Source organism: Durio zibethinus, chromosome 15 (genome assembly GCF_047325235.1).
Source record: "Durio zibethinus cultivar Kanyao isolate XHJ-2024 chromosome 15, ASM4732523v1, whole genome shotgun sequence".
Classification (NCBI taxonomy): Eukaryota; Viridiplantae; Streptophyta; class Magnoliopsida; order Malvales; family Malvaceae; genus Durio; species Durio zibethinus.
The window spans coordinates 9,445,077-9,470,609 of NC_143176.1; the positions used below are offsets into that span (position 1 = coordinate 9,445,077).

At 32.5% G+C, this 25,533-nt stretch overlaps 1 protein-coding gene across 7 annotated transcripts; it reads left to right on the top strand.

Moving 5' to 3' along the window:
* Positions 1-1,685: 1,685 nt before the first annotated feature.
* ACA10 (autoinhibited Ca(2+)-ATPase 10) lies at positions 1,686-24,647 on the top strand. 7 transcript variants are annotated; one of them, XM_022897709.2, is made up of 35 exons: positions 1,686-1,783; positions 1,893-2,795; positions 4,555-4,671; positions 4,756-4,795; positions 6,526-6,635; positions 6,736-6,867; positions 7,028-7,117; positions 8,242-8,311; positions 10,246-10,316; positions 10,395-10,478; positions 10,561-10,638; positions 10,720-10,791; positions 11,219-11,302; positions 11,380-11,462; positions 11,564-11,672; positions 11,833-11,888; positions 12,288-12,330; positions 12,433-12,516; positions 13,530-13,667; positions 13,771-13,836; positions 13,923-14,021; positions 16,543-16,653; positions 16,867-17,037; positions 18,265-18,324; positions 19,394-19,558; positions 19,642-19,758; positions 20,309-20,407; positions 20,510-20,647; positions 20,738-20,838; positions 22,703-22,748; positions 22,943-23,077; positions 23,830-23,937; positions 24,021-24,112; positions 24,230-24,324; positions 24,416-24,647. In XM_022897709.2, the coding sequence occupies exons 2-35, from the start codon at positions 2,631-2,633 to the stop codon at positions 24,433-24,435; spliced, it is 3,249 nt and encodes a 1,082-aa protein (XP_022753444.2). In that variant the 5' UTR covers positions 1,686-1,783; positions 1,893-2,630; the 3' UTR covers positions 24,436-24,647. The 7 variants fall into 7 exon arrangements, with proteins under 7 accessions (XP_022753444.2, XP_089600702.1, XP_022753446.2 ...); XM_089744576.1 differs by having other exon boundaries at positions 2,627-2,795; positions 13,530-13,671; positions 13,775-13,836; XM_022897711.2 differs by having other exon boundaries at positions 2,627-2,795.
* The last annotated feature ends 886 nt before the right edge of the window (positions 24,648-25,533 follow it).

The following is a 25,533-nucleotide window of genomic DNA, read 5'->3' on the forward strand; positions in this document are numbered from 1 at the left end:
AGGGTTCTTTAGAAAGTAGTATACTAGCTCATCCCTATGGGCTTGTTTGCTATATGTTCCAACACCTTTTTCTTCCCTTTCAATAGTATCAAATCTATTTGTGGAACAAGATCTTGCTTACCTTTTTGTGCTCCATTTTTTACTGTCCTTCCCAAAACCATTCACCCTCTCGATGTTCTCCATAGTAGATTTATCGCATGACGTCTTCTTTGGCTGCTATACTTTAATTGTAGCTAGCTCAATCTTTTGAATGCTATCATAGTGCCTAAAAACCTTATACTATTGATATTATTGAAAAGTTTATTTTTCTATTTATTTAAATTTAATTTAATAATTAACACAATTATTTTTTGATATTATAAGGGTTTTTTTTTATCAAATCTAAGAAAAGTAAAAAGCAATTTTCAAGCTAAAAGAAGATAAGGATTTTTTTTTATCAAATCTCAATGCATATTTGTATTTTTTTTAACAATATAGGTTTAGTAAATTAATAGTAAAACTTTTTACTAACAGATTTCATATCATCTATTATTTTTTAATATAATATTAATTATCATCTGTAAATATAACTTTCATAATTTATGAGTGAATCTTATTCTTGTGAATGATGACTGAATTGATGATAAGTATTTTAAAAAGTAATGAGTCAGAACCCAACATATAAAAAAAAATTATCTTTTCTTTATTATAAAATTATACAAGATTCTTTACTTTGTATTTAACATTTTTTTTCTATCTAATCTACTTGTGCCACGCTTGCGAGATTTTTAATTATTTAAAAGGTATAATTTTGTTTGGATTAATATTAAAAATACTGATGATTTTTATTTTTTGTCAAATGATTAGTAATTGTGTATTACTAAAAGTTTAAAGAATTTACAAAAATAAGAAATTGATATGCCCAGGTGCCCCCAATTTTTTGCCCATACGTTTACGAGCGTGTAGGGCATGGTTGATTGTTTTCAGACCATGCTGCATGCTGCATGCCCACAGCCCCACTCACCGACGGTGGTGTCATTAGATCTCGAGGTCTGGTGTCTCAACTACACCGCTGCGAGATCCTCGTCTGTACACGAGATGCAGATCGGGGCATGTAGCCGAAGACACGTCTAAATATTCAATATCATGTGCTGACACGTTTGAAGGGGCAAAATTTTCCCTTCTCCTGTCAACATGACACGTTTAGATTTCCTCTTTTTCCCCGGATTTAAGCCTCCAAAATAAAAAATTCAAAATTTTAGAGATGATAATTATTTTATTCTAATTTTTTAAAATTAATTTAATTTTTTAATTCAAAATTTAATAAATATATTTAATATTTAAATATAAATAAAATCAAATAAAAAATTAATTCAAACCACAACCCTATTTCTCATCCATTACCAAATCTCATTAAAAGAAAAAGAAACAAAATTTCTTTTTAATAAAACGAAGAAAGCACGTTCGATGTACCATACTTCGTAGGAATAGGATCCATCTATATATCATTTATTAGGCCGAAAAGAAATAAAAAAGCAACATATTAATTTCATAATAAATAAACAAAATATTTTTGTACAAAAAAGAAAAAACAAATCTCTTTTTGATTTTTTAAAGGTTTTTACTAATCCTTTCTTTTTACAGTTTTCTAGTAAGGGCTACTGTTGTATCCAAATATATGTTGAGAAGATTTGTCTAGTAAACTCGAGAGAAAGCTACGAGAAGCATAAGTATAAGGAGAAGGAGAAGAAAAGGAACAAAGTGCTTTTGGCTTTTTGTTACGGAGAAGAAAACTGTAACGCAGGTACACTTTTGATTTTAAAAACGCCATTTCACTTCCTCTTTCTTGTTTGAGTTTTTGTTTTCGTTATACGATGAAAATACGCTCATGGTTGCCGGTTGGATGGCTGAAGGCTGGGCCTCGCCGGTCGGTTTGTCTTCTTCTTCTCTTGTTTTTTTAACAAGTTATACGAAGCGGTTTTTGGTGCATAAATCAAAGATTGCCTTTGTTATTGACGACGAGTTTTCCTTTTACCGTATTTATTTATATTATTAGTTTTTTAAATGAGAAAAAAAGAAATAAAAAAGAAATTGATTGGAGTGTGAGCTTGCGTTGGTTTTCTCGTGAGTGGTTTTTCCGAGAAAAACACGAGTTGGGTGGAGTCCTGTAAAATTATTTTTTAATCCTCACTAATCGCTGTGTTTTTCCAAGTTAAAGTCAAAAGAAAAGGGCCATTGCTTGTTGAAAGTGAAAGCGAACCGCTACTTTAGTTGGTGGAGGTTTTCCAAATTATTAATACTCCTTTTGGAACATAGGAGAAATAATTTTTCTCTAATCTCCTTGATTTTTGTTATTTGAAAACCAAACCAATTCTCGAAGAAAAGATAATATTACTAGTATTTTACAGACCGAAAATTACTGAAAGAGAAAAATCCTTCCTATAATCTCTCCATTTTGTCTTTGTGTGAAGAAGAAAAAGGAAAAAAAAAGAAAAAAAAATATTAAGGGAGACGAATCGGTAAATCAAAGAGGCGTGAGCTTGAAAAGAGAAAAAAAGTTTGATATTGTTAGTTCAATGGTGAATGAGAAATAATCGTAATAGTGAGCAATAGAGAGTGACGGTGCCATCTCTCCTGCGACACACAGAGTGATGAGTAGCATATTCAAAGGGTCGCCGTATCGGCGGCCGAATGACGTGGAGGCAGGAAGCAGCCGCTCCGCCCAGTCCGACGACGAAGACCATGAGTTTAGCGGTGGTCCTTTTGACATCACCAGCACTAAGAATGCTCCCCTCGACCGCCTCCGCCGTTGGAGAGTAATGCCCTAATTTCTCTCTCTTTTATGTTTTATAAATAAATAATAAATATCTTTTATTCGATATATTCGTTGCTTTGTTAAGTTATGCCGAATTTTAGTTTATGTCTTTTGATTTTGATGGTGTTGGGTTGCTAATTTTAGGCGGATGGAGACTAGATTAACACATTATATTGAACTGCGTAAACTTCCTTTATGCCAGGGTTTAATAGTGCAATGATGTTTTTAGGGGCAAATGAATCAAGAGGGAAACTAAACTGCTATTTTCTTATTGATTTTGCTTACCTCCGTCCTCAAATTTTTTTCACCTCTTCCTTTTTTGTCGTTTTTTCTCTTTCAATTTTAAAATTTTTAATTTGGTCTTTGCCATTCTGTTCAAGCCATAGAAGTATAGATTTGTCTCACCTGTCTTGAATCATAGAGCAATGTTCTAATTGTTTTGCTGGCTTACTCCGGTCTTGTTGCTTTTTTCTACTTGTCTTGACGAGACAATTGTTTTACGTTACTGTTCAATTCAAAATTTCCTAAAACTAAAATGAAGTAGAGACTGACAATGGAAATTATTTTCTAAAAGTAAACAGGCCCTAACAATTGGGACATCCTCCCTAAATTGTCCTGGCTTCAAATAAATGAATAAAATAAAAACACCTCTAACAACTAACAGTGTGTTTTGCCCCTCTCCACTGCACTGCACCTCTTACATCTAATTTAACTTACAGCTTTGTCAAAATAAACAATCAATGTGATATTCTAGCTGGCACAATCCTGCACTAGTAAACTTACTGACTGCAATTTTGCGTTTCCATCTGATGATGTAAGTTCTATAATTTACTTTCTTTGGCATTATTGAGGGTTTGTGATTCCTTTGCTTTCTGCTTTTGAGGTTTGCACTCCTTTACTGCTGATTTGATGTTTTGTGTGCTTGAATTTTGCCTTGTGTTAATGTTTGCACTTATGAATTGTACGCATGGCTTGTCAAATATATTTAGCTGTTCTAAATTTGATTTCTCAGTCCTTTTAGAATAAGGTTGAGGTTTATTTGCTAGTTTTTACTTTTTTCCCCTTTTAGGAAAATTCCATGAACCATATGTTTTTGGATAAGAATAATTCTTTTCGCATAAAACAGTATTTATTTTAAAATTATATTCCTTAATATCAAACCCTCCAAGTTTCTAGTGACCTTGTGACTTGGTGGTTTGAGCGTAGTTGCTTTTCCTATTATTTATATTGTGGGTGTTTTGAGTTGCAAAGCTGACCCGAACCTGAATAAACTGCCCAAAGCTGAACCCGACCAACCCAGTCTAATCAAGAATAGTCAACAACCCAAATCCACCCAATCTGAACCTGAAATGACCTAAACACCTGAAGTAACTTGAACTCAAAAATTATCCAAATGACTAATCCAAAAAGGACTTGAAATTAAATTGATTTGATCTTAAAACTCAATAATTTGGACCGGAAATAATCCAAATATGATAATCCTAACCTGAATAACTGAGTGCCAAACCCAAAAAAACCTGAACCTGAAATGATCCAGACCTAACATGACTGAAACTGGAATGACTTGAATTTTCTTCAACCTGAAGTGATCCAACCCAAACCCGGCTCAACCCACCCATTTGACCCTTTAGGTGTCACACCTAGTTTGTTTTTCCTCCTCTCTATGATATATTCGGGCTTCTCTTATTTTCCTTACTACTGAGAAGTTGATAATTCTCGTAGGTGCTGAATAGTATTTGACAATAAATTATCTTTTGTAGCAAGCTGCACTAGTGCTTAATGCTTCTCGTCGATTTAGATACACCTTAGACTTGAAAAAGGAGGAAGAGAAGAAACAGATTTTAAGGAAGATCAGAGCACATGCACAAGCCATACGAGTATGTTATCCTTGATTTTAGTATTATCTTATGGGATCAAGGTTGTATCTTTTTCCTCTAATTTTCTGTTTTTGGCCATGTTAGGCTGCATATCTTTTCAAACAAGCTGGGGAACGAGTAAATGGTAACTTATTCTGATTATTGTATGCTTAGCTTTGTAGAATGAGTTTTTAAGTATAATGCTTATATTTTACTTTTTCAGTTTGATATTCAATTCTTTGTATCTTTCCCTTGTGTTTGGCAGGTTCATTCAATTAAGATTTGGCTATATGTTGGCATTACTCTTTACTGCCTTGCTTTATCTCAATTGTTTTTTCAAACTGCATGATCTTTTTCTTCTTTTGCTTTGACCTTGTTTTATTATTTGTTCTGGATTTTTTTTCTTTTTTGGATTTTTCTTTGGAGGCCTTAGATATTTCTCATTATAGTAGTTATTGTAAATTTTCATTCTCAAGATTTTGGTTCAAATGTTGTTCAACCAAGTGTTTATTATGTCCTGTCCAATCTTAGGTGTCATTTGATAAACTGAAAAAATTCATCACTGAAAATAATTAGTTCTAAGAATTTTTAAGTACTGAATTGTTACTCTAAAAATATTTGGTATCCTACTGAAAATTAATTATTGAATAGATGTCTTGTTGACTTTTTATCAAGTATTTTACATTAACAAAAGTTAAAAAAAAAGGAAAATTAAATAGTTCAAAAGGAAATAGTAAGGTTAATGTAATTAAATGGCAAAATTTTCCTTGAATAAGAATGATTGAATACATGAAGTAGCTTTTTACTAAATATTTTCAACATTTTTCATTGAAAATCTTCCATTAATTTTTTTTTTTTTAAAACAAGTTATCAACTGCATTGAAAATTTTCAATGCTTTATCAAACACACTTTTTATATCTTTGTAGTTTTGTGCATTATATAGTTTATCTATAGGATTTTTCCCTACTAGTTTAAAAATAGGACTGAGACTGTATAGCTTCTAAGATTGTATAGCTTCTTTTTCTATTATTTTCTTTGGCTCTTGTTTTCATTCATTATGGGTTAATATAGGTAGGCATATTGTTACCTTAATTGTTGTTACCTTCTAGAATCATGACATAAGCATGCCCTAGATTGTGGTTCTTTTCATTTCAGGATGTTTTCATGATAAAATTAGGAATCCAGATAGGTGGACTAAGTAGAATCAAAGATAGATTAGAATAACTGAGAAAAGAAAGAAAGAGAGGCATGAGGAACTAGTGAAGAGTGTAAGGGAAAGAGATAGGATTTGACTGGGAAAAGCAAGATGTCATTTGGTCCAAAAAAAGAAAAAGGAATTTAGACAGCCAAAAAGTTCAATATAATATATAATAATGGCTAATTAGCGTAAAATAGGGGCACATGTTGACTCTTCTGTTGATATTGTGTGTTAACTGGGTTTCAGGCTCATTAATTTCTATGTTGCTCCACTTAACGTATGCTTCATCCCCGATATTTCTCTTTAGTATTCTTTCATATAGTTAGCAAACCAAATTACGCAGCTGATTGGGCCTTTCTTTATCCCAAATACTTCCAATCAGTGCCTCTGTTTTTCACCTTCATTCATATGGACTAATATCTATTTTAATCAATACTTATATGCAAAGCCATTGATTAAGTTGGCTTTTTGATCAACTTGAGCTTTTTATTAGCTATATAATTAAGTTGATATAGCTTTCAGTTAGGTCATTGGAATTCTTTTTTGTGTGTATTAAAAAAAATGGTATTTAAAAATGTTGTATTATCTGTTCCATTTACTGTTGTTTTGTGTTGCAACAGCTTATAAAGGCTTATCATCTTGGTATAGATGTTTATCATGCTGCTCTGATTTGTAGGAACAGCAATTCCACACCCAACTCCCACCGGTGATTTTGCTATTGGACCAGAACAACTTGCATCAGTGACTAGGGATCACAATTTCAATGCTTTGCAGGAATATGGAGGGGTAAGTTTGTGCAAATAAAACTTGTTGATTGATATTTATATTTTTGTATTATTTTGCCACTTATTTTAGGTTTTGTATTCTTGTTGTGTTTCTAAATCAGGGTAATGGGTTAGCAGAGATGCTAAAAACAAATTTGGAGAAAGGGATTCAGGGAGGTGATCCTGATTTACTGAAACGGAGGAATGCATTTGGTTCAAACACATATCCTCGGAAAAAAGGAAGGAGTTTTTGGGTAAATTGTTAGATATCTAAGTTTCAATTTGTCTTTCTATTGTGTCTTTTTTTTTTTGGGTTCCCCCTGTCTGTATTCTGTTCTTATTCTTAAAAAACTAACATTTTTTTTCTGTGAATAGAATATTTTTGATCCATTACCTTTACTTTCTTGCACACAGAGGTTTGTTTGGGAAGCTTGCCAAGATCTCACTTTGATAATTTTGGTGGTAGCTGCTGTAGCTTCTCTGGCTTTGGGTATAAAGACAGAGGTGAGCTTTCCTGTGTATGGTTAATTGGATTATGTTTTTTATTTTCATAAGCAAATGTTGCTGAGGTATGGTTATAATGTTTTTCCTATTTTTAAGATGCCAAAAATTGTTTATTAATTATTATTATAATTTAATAATATTACTGTATTAATAAAAGCAACACTTTAAGTAATACAAATGGAATAGACCATCTTTTGTTTCATAAAATATACAATAGGATGATATAATACTGGTCTAGTGTCATATAGATTTATGGATTGAAGTTATTTTCTTCAGTGATGTATTGCCTGGTTTCTAAAATAGAATTTCACAGGGATTGCAGTATACGTTATTATCTAGTTATTAACATGAGCTCTGGTGGCGTAGCTAAAAAATTTTTTATTGGTATCATATGATAGTTAACCATATGCAAAAAGAAATTTGCATTTTATATCATTCAACAAAATTTACATAGATTATAGTATTTTAAGCATAAATGATAAACACCCAAACATTAATTTGACCTTATCGAAACTCCCTTTTATAAATAAAAAATATAAACCATAAAATTAAATGTATCATATGCTATTATTTTAGAAAATAATTTAATAATATTATTTTATAATTGCCAATCTTGATATATAATTGTTTGTTTGTATTTATGTATATAATTGGACAATTATTATGGTATAATACATTTGAATATGTATTTGTATTTGGTTAAATGAAAAAATAGATGAAATTTAATTTATGACCCCTTCTTTTATTTTTTATTTAATTTTAGTGGGTTCAATGTAGAAAAATACCAAAAATTTCCATTAAAATGTATATTTATCTTGTTTTTCAATGTTGATTGGGGGTCAATTGACCCCACTCAAATACACTTGGCTATGCCCCTGATGGCACTTGGGTTTTTGCTGTCTTGACCTCACTTGTTTATATGCCAAAATTTTCTTAAGGCAGGAGCGTTGCATATCATCAAGTTCTTGGTTGTGACCAACAATTATTTTAAGAATGTGCACACTCTATATCTTTTTTTGAAGTAGATTATTTTTCTTTAGTCCTGTTGATTTGTTCTAAGCCTTTAGGCCTTTTAAATAAGAATCTTCAGTTTTCAAGTCCTATGTTGTAATTTTCATTTACAGGGTCCCAAGGAAGGCTGGTATGATGGGGGTAGCATAGCATTCGCAGTTTTGCTTGTTATTGTTGTGACAGGTACTGGATTGATTGTGTAAACTTTTGAAGTGTTTTACAGAATTTATAAAATATACACTTTTTAGTTAATTTTTCCTTTATTGTCTTTAGTTCTATTCATCCTTGTTTTTTAAAGCGCTTCTTGAAATTGTTTATTGAATCAAAATTTGAAATTTTAGCAAAATAAACCTCTCATAGATTAACTCAACATGGTAATGCAGACATATTATGCATTTTTCCTTTTAATTAGTAATTTGTGATTACAAAGCTAGCTTTTAGGTGTGGATTCTTTGTTAAGCATTCTTAAATAATTTTTAGTAGGTAGCTAAGCAAAAATGTTTTCCTTTAGTGCTTGGTGGACATGTGAAATGAGGCTAGAATCTTGGGCTACGTTTTGCTTTTCCAAAACCATGTGGCTATGTGGTGCCAAAGCTACTCAAAGTTAAGGACAGCCTTTCTTGTTCTTGTTTTCCTTTTGGGATAGCGTCCTTTCATGCCTCTGTTACATAAAACCCCTTAAGCTTACTCACATGATTATGCTGACACACATTTTGGCCACCATTATACCCGAAGTACTCTTTTACTCCTAATATACTCACAAGATAGACACTAATTCAATGAAAATGATGGGAGACCATTTGCCATTGCCAAGCCAAAACAGAAAGTCAACCGTATTTTAGTGGCTTGAGTGACTCTAGAAGTCGTCCAAGGGTCTCTAGTTAGACCTAGTGCAAAAATCCCACCATGGCATCTTAGGTTGGTGACATAACAACATTGTGCTCATGAGTATGCTTGATGGTCTAAAGGTTAAAACTGCAATGGTGATGGTCTTAAGGTTAAACTGCAAAGCTGGTCTTAAGATTAAGACTGCAATAGTGTCTCTTTTTATTAGGCCATCACTAGCTAAGCATCACTAATGGCGGAACTTCTTATCCCAGACAATGGCCATTTAGTTCACTCTTGTTTGCGACTATCTCTTCATGCACATATGCAAGCCACTTAAGGTTCACCAGAACCAACTTGTGTTGAAGCCAAGTGCCACCACGAACATAACTCTACAAACTCCTGTAAGCAGACTGCAATGGTCTTCAATAAGAGGGTATTGAAATTGGATTAATGTACATCTGTGATTTTATGCGGCATTGCAGCACCAAGGCGCATTGGAGTTGGTGTGATAGCTAGTCTATGTAAATAGACTTAATAGGAGTAGGATGGTCTTCGTAGTTGTATCATTATTAGAAAGGAAAAGAATAGGTGTTCCTAGCAACCCTACTAGTGACTAAAGTTCTCAGCCATAAGATTTTCCCATTCTCACCAATCCTGGTTTATGCTGTTTATGGTTATTTTTTTTCTTTGTTACATAGGCTTTGAGCGTACACAAGAGGTAACATCTGGTCCGATACACTCTAATCTCCATTTCTTTGTTATATAGTTATAATAATGTTTTTTTTTTCCCTTTGATACGAGATTTTGGGCCACACAGTGGGAGGTAACCCTCTTTCATCTTATAATTCCCACTGGGTGCTCCTAGGATTCCAATCTGAGACCTCCAAATTGGAGTCTCAAGTTTGAGCTATCAGTATGTCCCCTTGGGGATATGATACTGATAATGATGCAATGAAGAATAAGTATATGGTAACTAGCATTTTCCATAAATTCTATTCCTTTTCAATAAAATTAGTTGCCAAGTGCATTTTATAGTCTATATGATGTCCTAATTTAATATACACAGACATTGAAGTTTGCATTATTTTATGTAGGGGATTATGTTTATGGAGGAAAACAAAAATGCTGTTTTGCTGTATTTACCGTTTCATAAACTTCATCTTGGTTTTGAATTCTTCTTCACTATGTCTTAAATAAGGTTTGATTGAGCATCTAGCCATTAACACAGAAGTAGAGCCTGTAAATTTTTTCCTTTTCATTTCTTATTATCATGAGTTCTAAATCTGCAGCTATCAGTGACTATAAACAATCTCTTCAGTTCCAAAAACTAGATGAGGAGAAGAGAAACATACATTTGGAGGTAGTGTCCACTGGTTAACAGCTGAATTGATTATAAGCAATATACTTTTGGAATTTATGTTTGAATGCAACATGGCAGGTTGTTAGAGGAGGTAGAAGAGTTGAAATTTCAATATATGATGTTGTTGTTGGTGATGTTGTACCCCTCAATATTGGTGATCAGGTATGTGGCTTTATCTCATTTCTTTTACTTTATTATCTTTTTAATGCATTATCTAATTGGATTTTCTAAATCTGCTCCTTAGGTGCCTGCTGATGGAATTTTGATCTCCGGTCACTCACTTGCAACAGATGAATCTAGCATGACCGGAGAGAGTGATATTGTAACGCTTACAACCTGCAGAGCTATTCAATGAAATTCTTACACTTGCATGCTTTAAAATTGCTGTTACATCTTGTTGCAGGTTCACAAGGATGCCAAGCAACCTTTTTTAATGTCTGGCTGCAAAGTGGCAGATGGGAGTGGCACTATGCTGGTAAATTTTATTCCTGTACCTTCTCTTCATATCATTATTTTGTGCATGCAGCAATCAGCCTGTTTAAGTTCTTAGTGTACACTTTACACACGGGTCTTACAGTTATTAAACTTAATACTTAAATTCTTCTGTTCCTCACAACTAACTGTATTTGTGTATTTAGTGTACATGGGTTCTCTTCATGATTCTTGACTTTCTACATTTTGACCATAAACATTTAGGCTGCATTTTCCACTGTCTTTCTTAGGAACAGATGTATATTTCATGCTGATGAGCTTACTTCTTTTACTGTCCTATATTTGATTATTCACATTGATAACTTGTAGACTATTATGGTTCTATTCTTTTTTTGGATAAACTGAAGTATGCGGTGAAACCTTGTACCTTTTTATAGCTCAAATAAGTATCATATTTGTTTAATTCCCAGGTAACAGGGGTTGGGATTAATACTGAATGGGGTTTGCTCATGGCTAATCTTTCAGAAGACACTGGTGAAGAAACTCCCTTGCAGGTTTCTGTTTCCCCATGACAGTAATTGATGAAATTTTAGGCTTTTCTTGTTATGTTTACCTCAAATTAATTTTGTAGGTGCGTTTGAATGGGGTTGCAACTTTCATTGGTTTTGTTGGACTCAGTGTAGCTTTTGCTGTCTTGGTTGTCCTTTTAGTAAGGTAACTCAGATTTTGGCTTAATGACAATCTCGTGTCTCTCCCATTCTGTTTTTCAGTCCCTTTGCCGTTTCGTCTGATTTTAAAGTTTTGGATTCACTTAGGTATTTCACTGGCCATACCAAAGATGCAACTGGAAGAACACAGTTTGTTGCCGGCAAGACTAGTGCTGGCGATGCTGTAGATGGAGCTATTAAGATTATCACTGTTGCAGTATGTGCTCCTTATCTATCACCTTTGTCCAAATGCATATCTTATGTGGATACTTAAGGGATATTTGTTTTTGTATGTATGACTAATATTGAATGATGTAGGTTACTATTGTTGTTGGGATATTTGTTTTTGTATGTATGACTAATAGTGAATGATGTAGGTTACTATTGTCGTTGTTGCTGTGCCTGAAGGACTTCCGTTAGCTGTCACCTTAACGTAAGTTTGCTCTCTATGTAAAGTATCTGAATTGCCAGAACGATTGTGTTCTCTAGTTGTGTTTTTATTGGATATCTTGATGTTGGGTTGCATCTTTTAATTTGTACCTTATATAGAGGACACATTTATCAGCCATGCTTTTTCTCCCATGTTAATCTGTATCTTTATGTTTTCCCTTAGTTTTTTAGCTAAGTTGATTGTGGTAATGCTTCATGGTACTCTTGTTGTACGAATGCCAAATATCTCTTCTTGCATCTCGGCAGATGCTGTTGTTTATTACATGTAATTGTGCAAATAATTTATTAAAAAAATTTAATTTAGTCTTGATACATAATTCTGATTCATCTTTTCCATAGTTGCTTTTTCATATAATAGTTGTGTTATTTGATTATGATGCAGCCTTGCTTACTCGATGAAGAAAATGATGGCAGATAAAGCTCTGGTATGTATGATGAATATTTTTATGCATCTTTTAGACATTGAAGTAAAATTGTTTCATGGGAATAGATGTGTTTCATGCAGCTTAATAGAAGTTGAAATGCAGGTGCGCAGACTTTCTGCTTGTGAGACCATGGGTTCTGCCACAACTATTTGCAGTGACAAGACTGGAACCTTGACTTTGAATCAGGCAAGTTAAAATGTGTTTTCTTTCAGATTTTAGCTGAACTGCTTTAATAATATGAGAACATAATTCATTTTGAATATTTCCTGCTGTTTTCATGAAAAAAATGCTTATATATATAAGATATTAATAAATTTTAATAATATGTATAATGTTGGCATGTAGGATTGTAAACCCATTTGCTTATGATGTGGTGTGAAAAAAGAAAATAGTACTCTTTAGGTAGTTTACTAGCATAGCACCGATGCAGTGAGGGAGTAAGATATTGTTGGGAGAGGATATATAAATTATTATTTTTAAAAATAAAAAAATTAGAATAATGATGGAGAGATAATTAATATAAAATTATATTGATTTCTTAAGTGAACATGATGATATAAAAAGTTGCTTTTGGTTATTGGAAGCAATTAGAAGTCAATTAACAAAATTAACTTGAGCTACAGTAGAAAGATACAATTAAATTGATGATTGAAAGATTTCAAGTTTTGAACTTTTTAAACTATTAGTTAACAAATTGCACTTATTAAGGCATCCGTTTGTCTCAATTTATATAAACCATTCAATTTTTTGTTCCTAATTTTAAATTATTGAACAATTGTTTCACTCATAATGGTATCAAGTTACTTAAATTTACCAATGATGATTAAAAAATTATTATAATTTGTAATTTAAACTTTCAGATCAACTTTTTAATTGCGTATCAATTAAACTTTTGACAATATGATCAATTATGTTATTGAGCATGTTCTAATTCCAAGATGGCACCAAATTCTCTCCCATAATAATAATAAATATATCAATAAAATAAAATAATAATAAACTAACTTCATTTGCTGGGTTTTGTGTTGAAGTGAAAGGAGAATTAAAAAGTTTTACAACTTAAAGAAATTAATTATAGAAAGTTTAAGCCAAAAATCTAAAAGATTGCTGAGCAGACAGATTTAAGGGGTGGCATTGGGCTGGGATAGAAAGTTAGGGAAAGAGCCACAATAAGAACTCTCATTAAGTTTATTGTACAGATGACTGTGGTTGAGGGTTTTGTTGGTGGGAGAAAAATTGATCCTCCATACAGCAGCTCAGAATTACCAGATACACTTACCTCATTACTTATTGAAGGCGTTGCAATGAATGCGAATGGCTCTGTCTTTACCCCAGAGGCATGTCTCAATAACTCATTTTTTTCTGAATTATATTTATTTAGCAGTCTTTAGTAAAATGCCTTCTGTTATTAGTTATCACAATTTTTGCTGGCTTTTTTAGGGAGGTGGAGATGTAGAGGTTTCTGGATCACCAACAGAAAAAGCAATTCTTAATTGGGCAATCAAGGTTACATATCTAACCTCATGTTATCTCCTCATCACTGCTTATTTCTAATTTGAATAATTTTAATCTTTAGTCTTTGAATCTTGTAGCTTGGTATGAATTTTGATGCTGTTAGGTCGGGCTCTTCAATTGTTCATGTGTTCCCTTTCAACTCAGAGAAAAAACGAGGCGGTGTTGCAATACAATTGGTAGTGTCACTATATTTTTAACTTTTATGAGCAATTTTACCTTAGTTGCATGTATTTCAGGTAGCGGTCAGCTGCATTTTTAATCTCTTTTTGTGCTTGCTTTCAAGGGAGGATAAAATTAGAATTTCGGTGGTATATGTCATTTTCGTTTTTAAAGGGTATTTGTTATATGCCTTTAGTGTGTGTTTGGTGCTTAATATTATAATAGGATATGATAAGATGATATTGTATATTGGATTAGAGTAAATAATGTCATCATATCTTGTGTTTGATGTATCCTAGGTCAAAATTTTCTTTACTTAGAGTTTATGCAGGCTAAATGCTCAATTAAGGATATAACGTTTGTGTTATTTTCAATTAAGGATCTCAACTTTAATTTGATTCAATATAGAATGTAACCTTATCAAATTTTCAAATAAGGTATTCCGTTATGGCTGTGGTTTACATGCAAAAAAAAGGTGAACCACTGTTCTGCAAGATAATGAACAGTAAAAATAGCCAAAAACACTACCTTCTCCAGCTTCTCCTCTCAAGAAAACTCTGCCTTCTTAATGTTCTTTCTAACCTAAGAACAAACACTTGGAAATCAACCTCTTCATCGATCTTGTCGCCAATGACCGCCATCGGTCTTTGTCCTTCACTAACAACATAGCTTTTTCGTGACTGAAACCAGGATCTCTGATTCAACCCCTCTTTTGTGTTTCTCTCTCTAAATCTCCAAATCAGAACCCAACTACAACCCAGAAATTGAAGAGCTCAAGAATCATGAAATCTCACCGGCAGAATCCGATGCCTTCCTTTGTCGATCTTGTCGCCAATGACCACAGTCGGTCTTCATCATCAGTAGCATAGCTTCTTCGTGACTGAAACCAGAATCTCTGGTTCAACCCTTATTCTCTGTTCTTCTTTCTCTAAATTCCCAAATCAGAACTCAACTACAACCCATAAAATGAAGAGCTTAAGAATTATGAAATCTCACCTCCAGAATCTGGTGCCATTCGCCGTTTCACTATGCTGCCAATTGATCAGCACCTCCTCCTTTTTCTAATTCTGTTTTAAAACCCAAAAATTTCCAAAAAGAAATCAAACCCAAAAAACCCTCTTGCTGAAAAATTCTCAAAAAGAATCAAACCCAGAAAAACCCTTTTTGATGAATTCTAGAATCTTGCTGCTGTGGTTGCTTTGTGGAGTTCTTGTTGGATCAATTACTCATTTAAGGCTAGTTGCTGATTGCTAATCTTGCTGATGAATTTGCTTTATCGATTGCCTAACAAAAAAATTTCTTTAACCCAAAAAACTTCTCAAAACAATTGATTTATTGTTTATTTTTTTGCCCCTTAAAAGATTCAAAAACTTTGCCCAATTTTCTTGCTTTTCAGCGGCCTTTGATTGTGAATTGCTACCATCTGGGCTGTCTTGCTTGATTGTTCAAGGCTAATTGTTGTGTTTAATTTTGCTCTGTGCCTCCCTATTGATTATCAATTGTTACTGTGCTCAACTTTTGTTTTTTTTTCGTTGGAATTAATGGTTTTAATGAAAATGTTAATGGAAAGTAGACTTAACGGCGTTTATAAGCCACAGCCATAACTTAGTCCTTATTTGAACAAATTCGAAAACATTGTATCCCACATTGAACCAAATTAAAGCTGAGATCTTTAATTGAGCAACCATTCAAACTTTTAATCCCAAAATGAGCATTTAGCCAGTTTTTACAATTTAAATTATTGATTTAACTTTTAAGGGTATGACAAAATATGTAAGTTCAATCCTATGGATTAAAAATAATCCTCTCCATTTTGGGAGGATTGAATCATCTTCAATTGAATCATCCTATGTCAAGAGGATGATTAATCCTTCTTGCAATCCTATCTCTTTCTTTATATACAAACCAAACATGGTATAGGAGGATTATCATTTTATCCTATCCATCATCTTATGCAGAAAACATGGCCTTAAGCAGCTGGTTTGATTTAGGTGGCTATTCTATTTGATGTCAGTCAATACAAACTACTTTTGATTTTTAGTATAGTCCAATCTATAGTGAACATTTAGTTGGATTCTCCACTAGTCAAATTTAACTTGAATTAAATTTAAGCAAGATACATGAGTTCTTAGCTGATGATGATAGATGATGTTAATGTTGAACTTATTGCGATGAAAATGATAATGATAGTGATAGGAGGATCTATGGCCGCAGCAGCTGAAATAATAATTCCATTTTCATCTTAAAAGACTTTTCCAAAAACTTAGCCTTCAGATTAAATTGGTGTAGAACAACACTGATTAAGTATTCCTTCTAGAATTTTTTTTCTTGTTGTAGATCAATGTATCATATGACTTAGAACAACATCAATCATGTAAGGACTGCAACCGAATCTAAAAATGTCTTGCCTTGAAAGATAATTGTGAATACTTTGAGAAATATTTTGTGTTTTTGTATTCCGAATAATTTGTTCCTTTTAATCCAATTGAACTGCTTTTCGTCTGATTCTACCATTTTCTTTGATATTTTGTCTCCCAGCCGGATTCTAATGTTCGTATTCACTGGAAAGGGGCTGCTGAAATAGTGTTAGCTGCATGCTCTTGGTTCCTCGACACTAATGACAGTATTGTAGCAATGGATGAGGAAAAGGTTTGAGATACTAATTGCCTCTTGAGATGAACAGTGAACTCTTGAAAATAGAAATTAATGTTTTCATTGTCCTTTTTTCTTGGTGACTGCAGTCTGTTATTTTATTTGATTAAATTTTTATATTTGAACCGTGCTTGTAATTTGATGTTGTTGGTATTGTGGTTGCTAACATTTTAAACAATTTCTATTTGTTGAAATTCGCTTGGTTTTCAGATGGCCTTTTTTGAAACGGCAATTGAAACTATGGCTGCTGGTAGTTTGCGTTGTGTTGCTATTGCATACAGATCATGTGAAAGTGAAGAGGTTCCAACTAATGAAGAACAGCTTGCTCAATGGGCTTTACCTGAGGATGACCTTGTTTTACTGGCTATTGTTGGTCTAAAGGTATCTATCCCGGAAAAGTTATGTAGGTTTGATACAAACTATGCATGTCTTCATCTGTGTTTGTATTTTATTTATCATTTTGCATATGGGGAAAGAGCTTAGTCCTGGATCCTTATCGTTTGAGGTAATTTATGTTTGCTTTTATGCTCATATATGGAGGATGGATTGGACAATTTGATAGAATCACCAACACCACCTTCTCATTCTGTACTGATAAATTTTGTTGAAATGATTGTTCACTGCCTTCTCTCATTCTGTTCTGAATCTTTGTTTTCTGTAGCTCATTTTTCTTTCATCTCTAATTAAGAAATAGCTTGCCTTATCATGTATGCCAATTTTGCCTTTCTGAGAAAAATCTAAATTCATTAAGTAATCAATGAAGTCCATATGCTATAGATTGTGATCTTTACTACTTTCTGCAGTTTTTTTTTTTCTTCTTCATTTAGAGAATGTCATTTTTTGTTCTCCATTTATAGTATTTATTTTCATCCCCTAACCCTACTCATCCTTAAAAATGTAAATTTATGTCTTGCAGTTAATGAAGTTCTATCTTGAACTGTGCGTTTAGTGAAGTTCTATCTTGAACTGTGTGTGATTGCAAAATGCTAAAAGTTGAAAGAAAATTTTGAAGATAGCAATGAGACCAACAATGCATTACGAATTTTAATGTTGAGTTACTAAGTATTAACATACCCAAAAACTGAGCATAGTTAAGAAGATGCTATGATATATGTTGGTTCAGAAGATGCTATGATATATGTTTGGATATACAAATGAAGATATAGTTAGGAATGATTGTACAAGGTAGAAAATCGATATCACATCCACTGCTGTCAAAATTAGGAAAACACGTCATTTGGTTTGGACCTGCAAAAACGAGATTACAGAATCACATGAGAAGATGCTACTTAGATGTGGATACCCATGTTAATGGAAAGAGAGGAAGAACAAAGAGGATATGGTTGGAAACTATAAAAAATGACTTCAATTTATTCATGCTACTGAGGATATTTCTGAGTTGAGCTGGCTTAATATGATCCATTTAGCCAAACTTGCATATTGGGAAAGGCTTAGTTTTTTATTTGTTGTGGACTTGTTGTTTGAAGTTTCGTAAAGCAGATATTACGAAAACTATGTTTTCTTTTGTTCATCATTCCTGTTTGATTATGAATGTAGTTTTAGTTTGATTTGTTTTATGCTCTTTAATTACATTGAGAATTTTTGCAGGATCCTTGTCGGCCAGGTGTCAAAGATTCAGTGCAGTTATGCCAAAATGCTGGTGTAAAGGTATAATTATTTATCTACTATAACTAATATCTGTTAAAACGATGATAATGCTTGTTTTTATGTTTTTTAAATTACAAATATAGAGTTTGATTGCAATTACGAATGTCCTGTTGTGGATTGTGTATCTTCGCTTCTTTTTTCTTGTCTTTTTTAATATTTGAAATCAGTATATGCTGCTTTTAAATTCCTTTTTTTTTTTTTTTGGTAGTCAGTCGTGTCATTCCTGCCAAAGCTCAACCCCGCTTGGAAGATTTCATTGTTATGAAATTGTTTTACTTTTGATTCCTGTGTTCATTTCTGTGAATGCTTAACCTGCCTCTACTCTAGTCCAATTCCATAAAATCCCCCCTAACTTCAATGTTATCAAATAACTTTTCCCCCTAACTTCTGCAAATCCAATCCCGCAAAATTGTAGTAAGAGCAAGAAATATTTCATGACCAATTCTTTTGCTCTTTATTCTTTGCTTTTTAAGTTTGAATTGTTCATTTAATATTGGCTTTTCTACTTCATTTTTATCTGCTTTCATTCCACTTGAATTAGGAAGGAGCAAAAATCTTTGTATGCCACTGCTAGCAGACTTTCTAAAGGCTTTAGGGGTTTTTTGGGATAGTTACATACTAGTTCCTACTCCCTAAATGCTTCTGAATTTTAGTTTGACTTAAAACTTTTAATTAATTGAAGATTGGTCTATGAATAATTTAAAAGTTACAACAGTGTATGTTTCTCTTAATTATTAGAACTTAAATCTTGTTAGTATGGGTCGTGATTTCTCTTGGACATTATATGTGGGTTTATGTGGAATCTTTAGTTAATTTTTAAGATATCTCCCCACCTTCAATGGGATATGATTATCATACAAAAATATTGTCTCATAGGATTCAGGCTTTTTTTTTTTTTGAAAAAAAATGTTGTACCTTTTCTTTGTTTTGTTTTGCTTGTCACCTTACTCACATGATACCTATTGGTTTTTCTTGTGGTCTCCTTTCATCTTTAAAGCAGATATGATGTTGGAGGATGATTATATTTGTTAATATGATTAATTTAGCTGATTTTCAATGTGTGCCATAGGTACGCATGGTCACTGGCGACAATGTTAAAACAGCAAAGGCAATAGCATTAGAGTGTGGGATACTACACTCAGATGTGGATGCTACTGAGCCTAATCTCATTGAAGGGAAAGTTTTCCGTGCACTATCTGATTTGCAAAGGGAAGAAGTTGCTGAGAAAATATCTGTATGCTCTGGTACTCTATTCATTTTCTGAATTTTCCTTGAGGTTAATAGAAAATTTAAATTAATTGGGGTGTTTATGCATAGGTGATGGGCCGTTCATCACCCAACGATAAACTTCTGCTTGTGCAAGCATTGAGAAAGAGGGGACATGTTGTTGCTGTAACTGGCGATGGCACCAATGATGCTCCTGCTCTACATGAGGTCTGACAATGTCTTTCTTTTTCTGGTTATCAGGATAAAGCTACTATCAACTGAAATCTTTAAAACACTGTTTTGTTAGTACATCGATCCTGAATTTTCTTATACATTTTTTTTGAAAAGAGAATCAAAATTTCCTTTCAAAATGTAAGACAATTTAAATTGAAAATTTGTAGGTCAATACATTCTACTTGGACTGCATTGGTGAATTGTTTAAATTTTTAATTACTAAAAGTGGTTACATCAGCCTTATTTGCCTTCAATGATTATTGCTTTGTGGAAAATTACTTTGTAAGAGTGATTGGTCAATAAATGCAGCTCTATGAACCTGTGATTCAGAGTGTTGCTAAGAAATTTAAGTAGATTGAATTTATTGGCTTAAGTTAGAAAATCATTGCTCCTAATTACCCCTTTCAAGAATATTTTATGCTATGAATTTAATTGGTAAAGGCTGGACGATCTTAAATATCAAACATAGTTACAAATGATTATCATTAGGAGGCTGAATTTTAAGTCTGAATTTTAGGGCTGAATTTAAGTCTTTCGACTACAGGCCGACATTGGTCTTGCAATGGGTATTCAAGGGACAGAAGTTGCAAAAGAGAATTCAGATATCATCATTTTGGATGACAATTTTGCTTCAGTTGTAAAGGTATATATTCCATTTTTTCCCATTATATTGCTTTATGATCATCATTAAAAGTTTCTTTTCTGTGATCAACCTTTTCATTCATTGAACATCTTATGAATTTAGGTTGTCCGATGGGGTAGATCTGTCTATGCAAATATCCAAAAGTTCATCCAGTTTCAACTTACAGTTAATGTTGCAGCTCTTGTTATAAATGTTGTAGCTGCAGTTTCGTCTGGTGATGTTCCATTGAATGCCGTCCAGGTTTGTTCACTTTCTGCGTTTATATGTGTGTATGTATATGTCAACTCTGTCGAATGGATATGAGTACTCTATTTTACTATCTCTGTGCAGCTTCTATGGGTTAATCTTATCATGGATACTCTTGGAGCATTGGCATTAGCTACTGAACCACCAACAAACCACCTGATGCATCGGCCCCCTGTTGGTCGAAGGTATGAGATTTTTATTAATCTAGAATTTTAACCTTACATTAGCAGGGACCCAGGGCTATGCCTGGGCAAATCTTGTCTTGAGGGTTGGAATAAAGCATTTCTCTGATTGTCATAATTTTGTCTATAGTTGATTTTTTTGGGAGTTTTTATTTTTCTTAAACCCAAAAGAACTGGTTAGTAAAAACTTAAATTGGCTGGCAATTGTTAGTCCTCATTAGGAGGGTTAAGGTGCAAGATCTGAATCCTATCTCTTCTATTGGACTTCCTCGTATGTGCCACAAAATGTAAAACTGGTAGTAACCTTTCTAATTCTTGTCTGAATTTCCAACATCTGACTTCAGATGGTATATATACTATATAATATTTAATATTAAGATACAACGGTTCACTGACTTGAGTGCTATTCCATATCCCAACAGTTTCTATTGTAATATGGTTTTTGTTTTAAAATTCGTTTTTTAAATCTTTTTTCTTACAATTGCATTCTTTTAATAGTATTTAAAAAATTTGTTTGAATTAGTAAAAGTTCATGGCAGTCCTCAATGCCATCCCTCTAAGTTCAATTTGAAACATTTGGTCCCTATAATTCTACCTTAGGTGCAATTAAGGACCATTAGCACTGTCACTTATTGTTGTTAACTACATGATGTGGCACTTACATTGTATCGTGGTTTTTTATTTGACATGGCAACGATGTGACATGTATATACTCCAAATAGTGAATATTTTTCTAATGTAAAAATTATGTTGCGAATTTTAATTTTAAAATATTTTTATTTTTTGCTCAATCTTTTTCTTTTTCTATTTATATGTGTTTCTTTTTGTTTTGACTTTTTACATTTAAAAAATTGAAAAAGAATCTAATAAAATTACAACATCTATATAACGTAAAAATCAATTTTAAGCAAAAAAAAAAGAATTGTCTATATATTCAAATATTGAAATATTATTGTAGATATTTTTAATATTTAATGAAAAATAAAATAAAAATCGATTTAAATGCTACTAAATTTGCAGTTATAGAAAAATGTTTTAGATGATAATTTATGTTACACAAATTTCCAAAAAATTGCCTAGGCTTCCTTTTCTTTTCTTTCAAATTGATCTCCAATCTTGTTGTTTTAGGGTGTTTAAAAATAATGTTTATTTTCCCATATTTTCTAATATTACCCATCATTGAATTAATAACTTGCTTATAATAAAATCATTTCTCTTCTAACAAGGTATAGCTTCATTATATTTGTTTGTTGTGGTGGACCACCCTCTAGCTTTTATGGAATTTATGGGGTAAAATCCAAATGTAGGAGGCAAAGTACCTCATTTAAATTCATTAAGAAGTGGACATTCAATTTGAAATGAAGATTAATACCTTATACGCTATGTCATTGCCATGTTGGATAAAAGACCTGGGTATAACATTGCTGAGTTAGCGTTTTTTAATAACAAATGGAAATGATATCAACGATGTGCCTTAGTTGCATACCCAAGTTAGCATTGTTTAATGGCAAAAGGAAATGGTATTAATGATATGCTTTAGTTGCATACCTGAGTTAGTGTTGTCTATGGAAAAAGGAAATAGTGTACATGATATGCCTTAATTGCATACAGGCGTTAACTATGTTGAATTTAAAGTAGAGAGACTGTAATGGACATTTTGACCTAGTTTTACTATCTTAATTTTTTTAAATTTTGATGGGTTCCTATAAACACTATGCCTATATTCAAGGTATGGTTTGCTTCAAAAATTGTTTGTGGTCCTTCACCAAACAGATTGCATAGGAAAAGCCTGCCCCTTTCCCTTATCTTTTTTTTTTTTTTTCTTTTTCTAAATAATAGTTATGTTAATGTGATGATTGTGTTTCAGGGAACCTCTTATAACTAATATCATGTGGAGGAACTTGCTTATACAGGTACATTTTATGTATGCAGACCTATTTGTTATTTTCTGATTGTTACAGATTTTGGTAATTATTTTGATTGCCTAGTTGCCCTCCCAAAACCCAAAATACCCTCTTTTTCTCCTGGTTAATGTGGCTCATGCCAAAAAAAAAAAAATTGGTGATCTTTCTAAGTTGCTATTATAAATTGTCCATGGAAATTTCAGGCTGTATATCAAGTGAGTGTTCTGCTTGTTCTCAATTTTCAAGGCAAGAAGATATTGCATCTGGATCATAAGAGTAGTGAACATGCTAACAAAGTGAAGAATACATTGATATTCAATGCATTTGTCCTGTGTCAAGTAAGTCATAACTACTCAAACAAGCAGTTAATAGAATTTGCTGCAGTTGGATTGAATATTCTATATCTGGTTATTACCTCTTTTAAGCACTTTCTAATTGTTTTTTTTTTTTTCCTTTTTTCTTTGGAGCAAGGTTATGTGTTCTTTGCTTGTGCAAATTGTTTTGCTGACCCAGTCATAGTTAAAAAATGATATTGTCCTGATTGAATGATGTAATGCTACTTAGGGGGCTTTTGGTTGTTTCATTCTGCTAGATCTAGTGAGGCCTGCGAAAAATATCTGGACCATTGAATCAACAACATAGTATAGCATGCACTCCCAATTTCATTCACCCTAGCTGAAAAAGAACAACAGTTCCAATCCAAATTTTAAAGCTTGTATTTCTACAAAAGCAATCCGGAAGAAAACAGAATTTAAGGCTTAGTCCTTATAAACTGGGAAATTTTGCAAATAAAAAATCAGTCCGGTATACACTCCACTCATTCTTTACAAGGCTGGGGAGGATGGTAGTTAGGACCAGAGGGGGCCATGCCTCGTCCCTACCCCCACCCTCCCCCCACCCGCAGACACTCTTAGATTGGAAAGTCTAATGTTTTATATTATTTAAACATTGGCTCCATAACTGACTGGTGTAATGTCCTTTTTCCTCTTGGCATTCTTCTCCTTTTGTCTTTTAATGGAGCATAAATTAGTAACTTGAATGTCCAAATAACTATGATGGGTTAATGGAATATAACTTATATCGATTGCAGATCTTTAATGAGTTCAATGCTCGGAAGCCAGATGAAATGAACATTTTCAAAGGACTAGGTCGAAACTATCTCTTTATTGGAATAGTGGCAATAACTTTAATACTTCAGGTGAGATTTGTTAGCAATACATCTGATTGGTATCTATTTTATAGAATTTTTCTTGGTGGTACATACTGTTTCTTGTTGTACAGGTGGTCATTGTCGAGTTTCTTGGAAAGTTTGCTAAAACTGTGCAGCTTAACTGGGAACTGTGGCTAATTTCAATTGCTATTGGTTTTGTCAGGTTTGTAGCTTTTTCAATGACAGATTCCAAGTTAAAAGTTATATCTTTTTCTTTTTCCATGCTTTGTTAATGTCTTCACAGTTCATCATCTTATTATTGTTTTTTTTTTTAAATTAGTTGGCCCCTTGCATTCCTTGGGAAGCTGATACCTGTTCCAAAAACTCCCGTCAGCCAGATCTTTTCAAGAAAGTTTTGCCGCCGAAGAAATAGAAGTAAGAATCTTCATGTTTGTCTCTACTTGTTTAGGATGACAATTTGTCCACATACTACGTGTTTGTTTATTTTTTTCACTCCATCTTTCAGGCAGTCGACAGAAAGCATGAAGGCTCACATCTTTAAGACATTGCCACTAACCTGTTTATAAGTTTACTGATTTACTTGCCATTTTCGCCTCCTTTTCGGATGACAACATATCACAAATCTCGATATAGGGAAAGAGCTTGAAATGTTTTGTATGCCTTCTAAACAATTGACTTGAATTATGTTTTACACAAATCATTATTAGTAGTTAAGAGTCGGGGATTCTATATCGTTACTCAGTGTCTATATATCATTTTAAAATGTGTTAATGGTTTTTCTTCCGGAGGTTCTATATCATGGGTTGGAGCTACTAAAAAAAATAAACGCTTATTCCCCACCCACAATGTTTGGGATAAAATAGATGTAAATTTTCAAGTGCAAATAAATTCACAATTTATTATTTTTGTTAAATTAAAAAATAAACCCAAATTTATGTAATTGTGTATAATATCATTAAAGAAAAATAATTATAGTTAATATTTTAGTATATGTAAATTTTTTTATAAAAGATGTGTAATATATAGTGCAGGTGGATTGTTGAGTTGGTATTTTGATGTAAAAAGTTAAAAATTGTGGGCTGACGAGAAAAGATTATATTAAAAAGGAAAGTATTGATTTAATGACTTAGAAGGGAAAAAAAAAGGGATTCGAAATAATGAAAGAGTAACAAATAAAGGGATTGGTGATCCGAGTAAAGGATTTTTTATTTTCGTTCTTTTGATTGTGAAAAAGAGAAAAATTTTAAAAATATTCTTAATAAGAAAAGAAAAATTTGATATAAATTTTTATTTGAAAAAAAAATTGATTGTAAAATTGAGAGAAAAATTGTAAAAAAATTTTTAATTAAAAAAAAGGATAAATTGTGCAATGGAATAAAGGGTTTTTTTTTTTTTTTTTTGGTTTCATCATGAAGCAAGGTGGTAGAGAATATTTCGATTAAGATTTTTGAATAAAAGATTAGGTTAATTTAAGATTAAGATTTTTGAATAAAAAATTAGGTTAATTTAAGATTTTTTTAAGAGAATGTTTGATGATTTATGATTATTTTGAGTGAAGTTTTTGTGATTTAAGATTTTTTTTTTTTGAGAAAAGGTTCATTTGATTAAAGTGTTTTGAAAAAA

What these genes read in the sequence shown, in the direction of transcription:
- ACA10 (XM_022897709.2), top strand. Translation starts at nt 2,631, where the DNA reads ATGAGTAGCATATTCAAAGGGTCGCCGTATCGGCGGCCGAATGACGTG. An exon ending in ACCGCCTCCGCCGTTGGAGA is followed by an intron (nt 2,796 to 4,554) that starts GTAATGCCCTAA and finishes TATCTTTTGTAG; the next exon opens with CAAGCTGCACTAGTGCTTAA. An exon ending in ATGGGAGTGGCACTATGCTG is followed by an intron (nt 10,792 to 11,218) that starts GTAAATTTTATT and finishes TTTAATTCCCAG; the next exon opens with GTAACAGGGGTTGGGATTAA.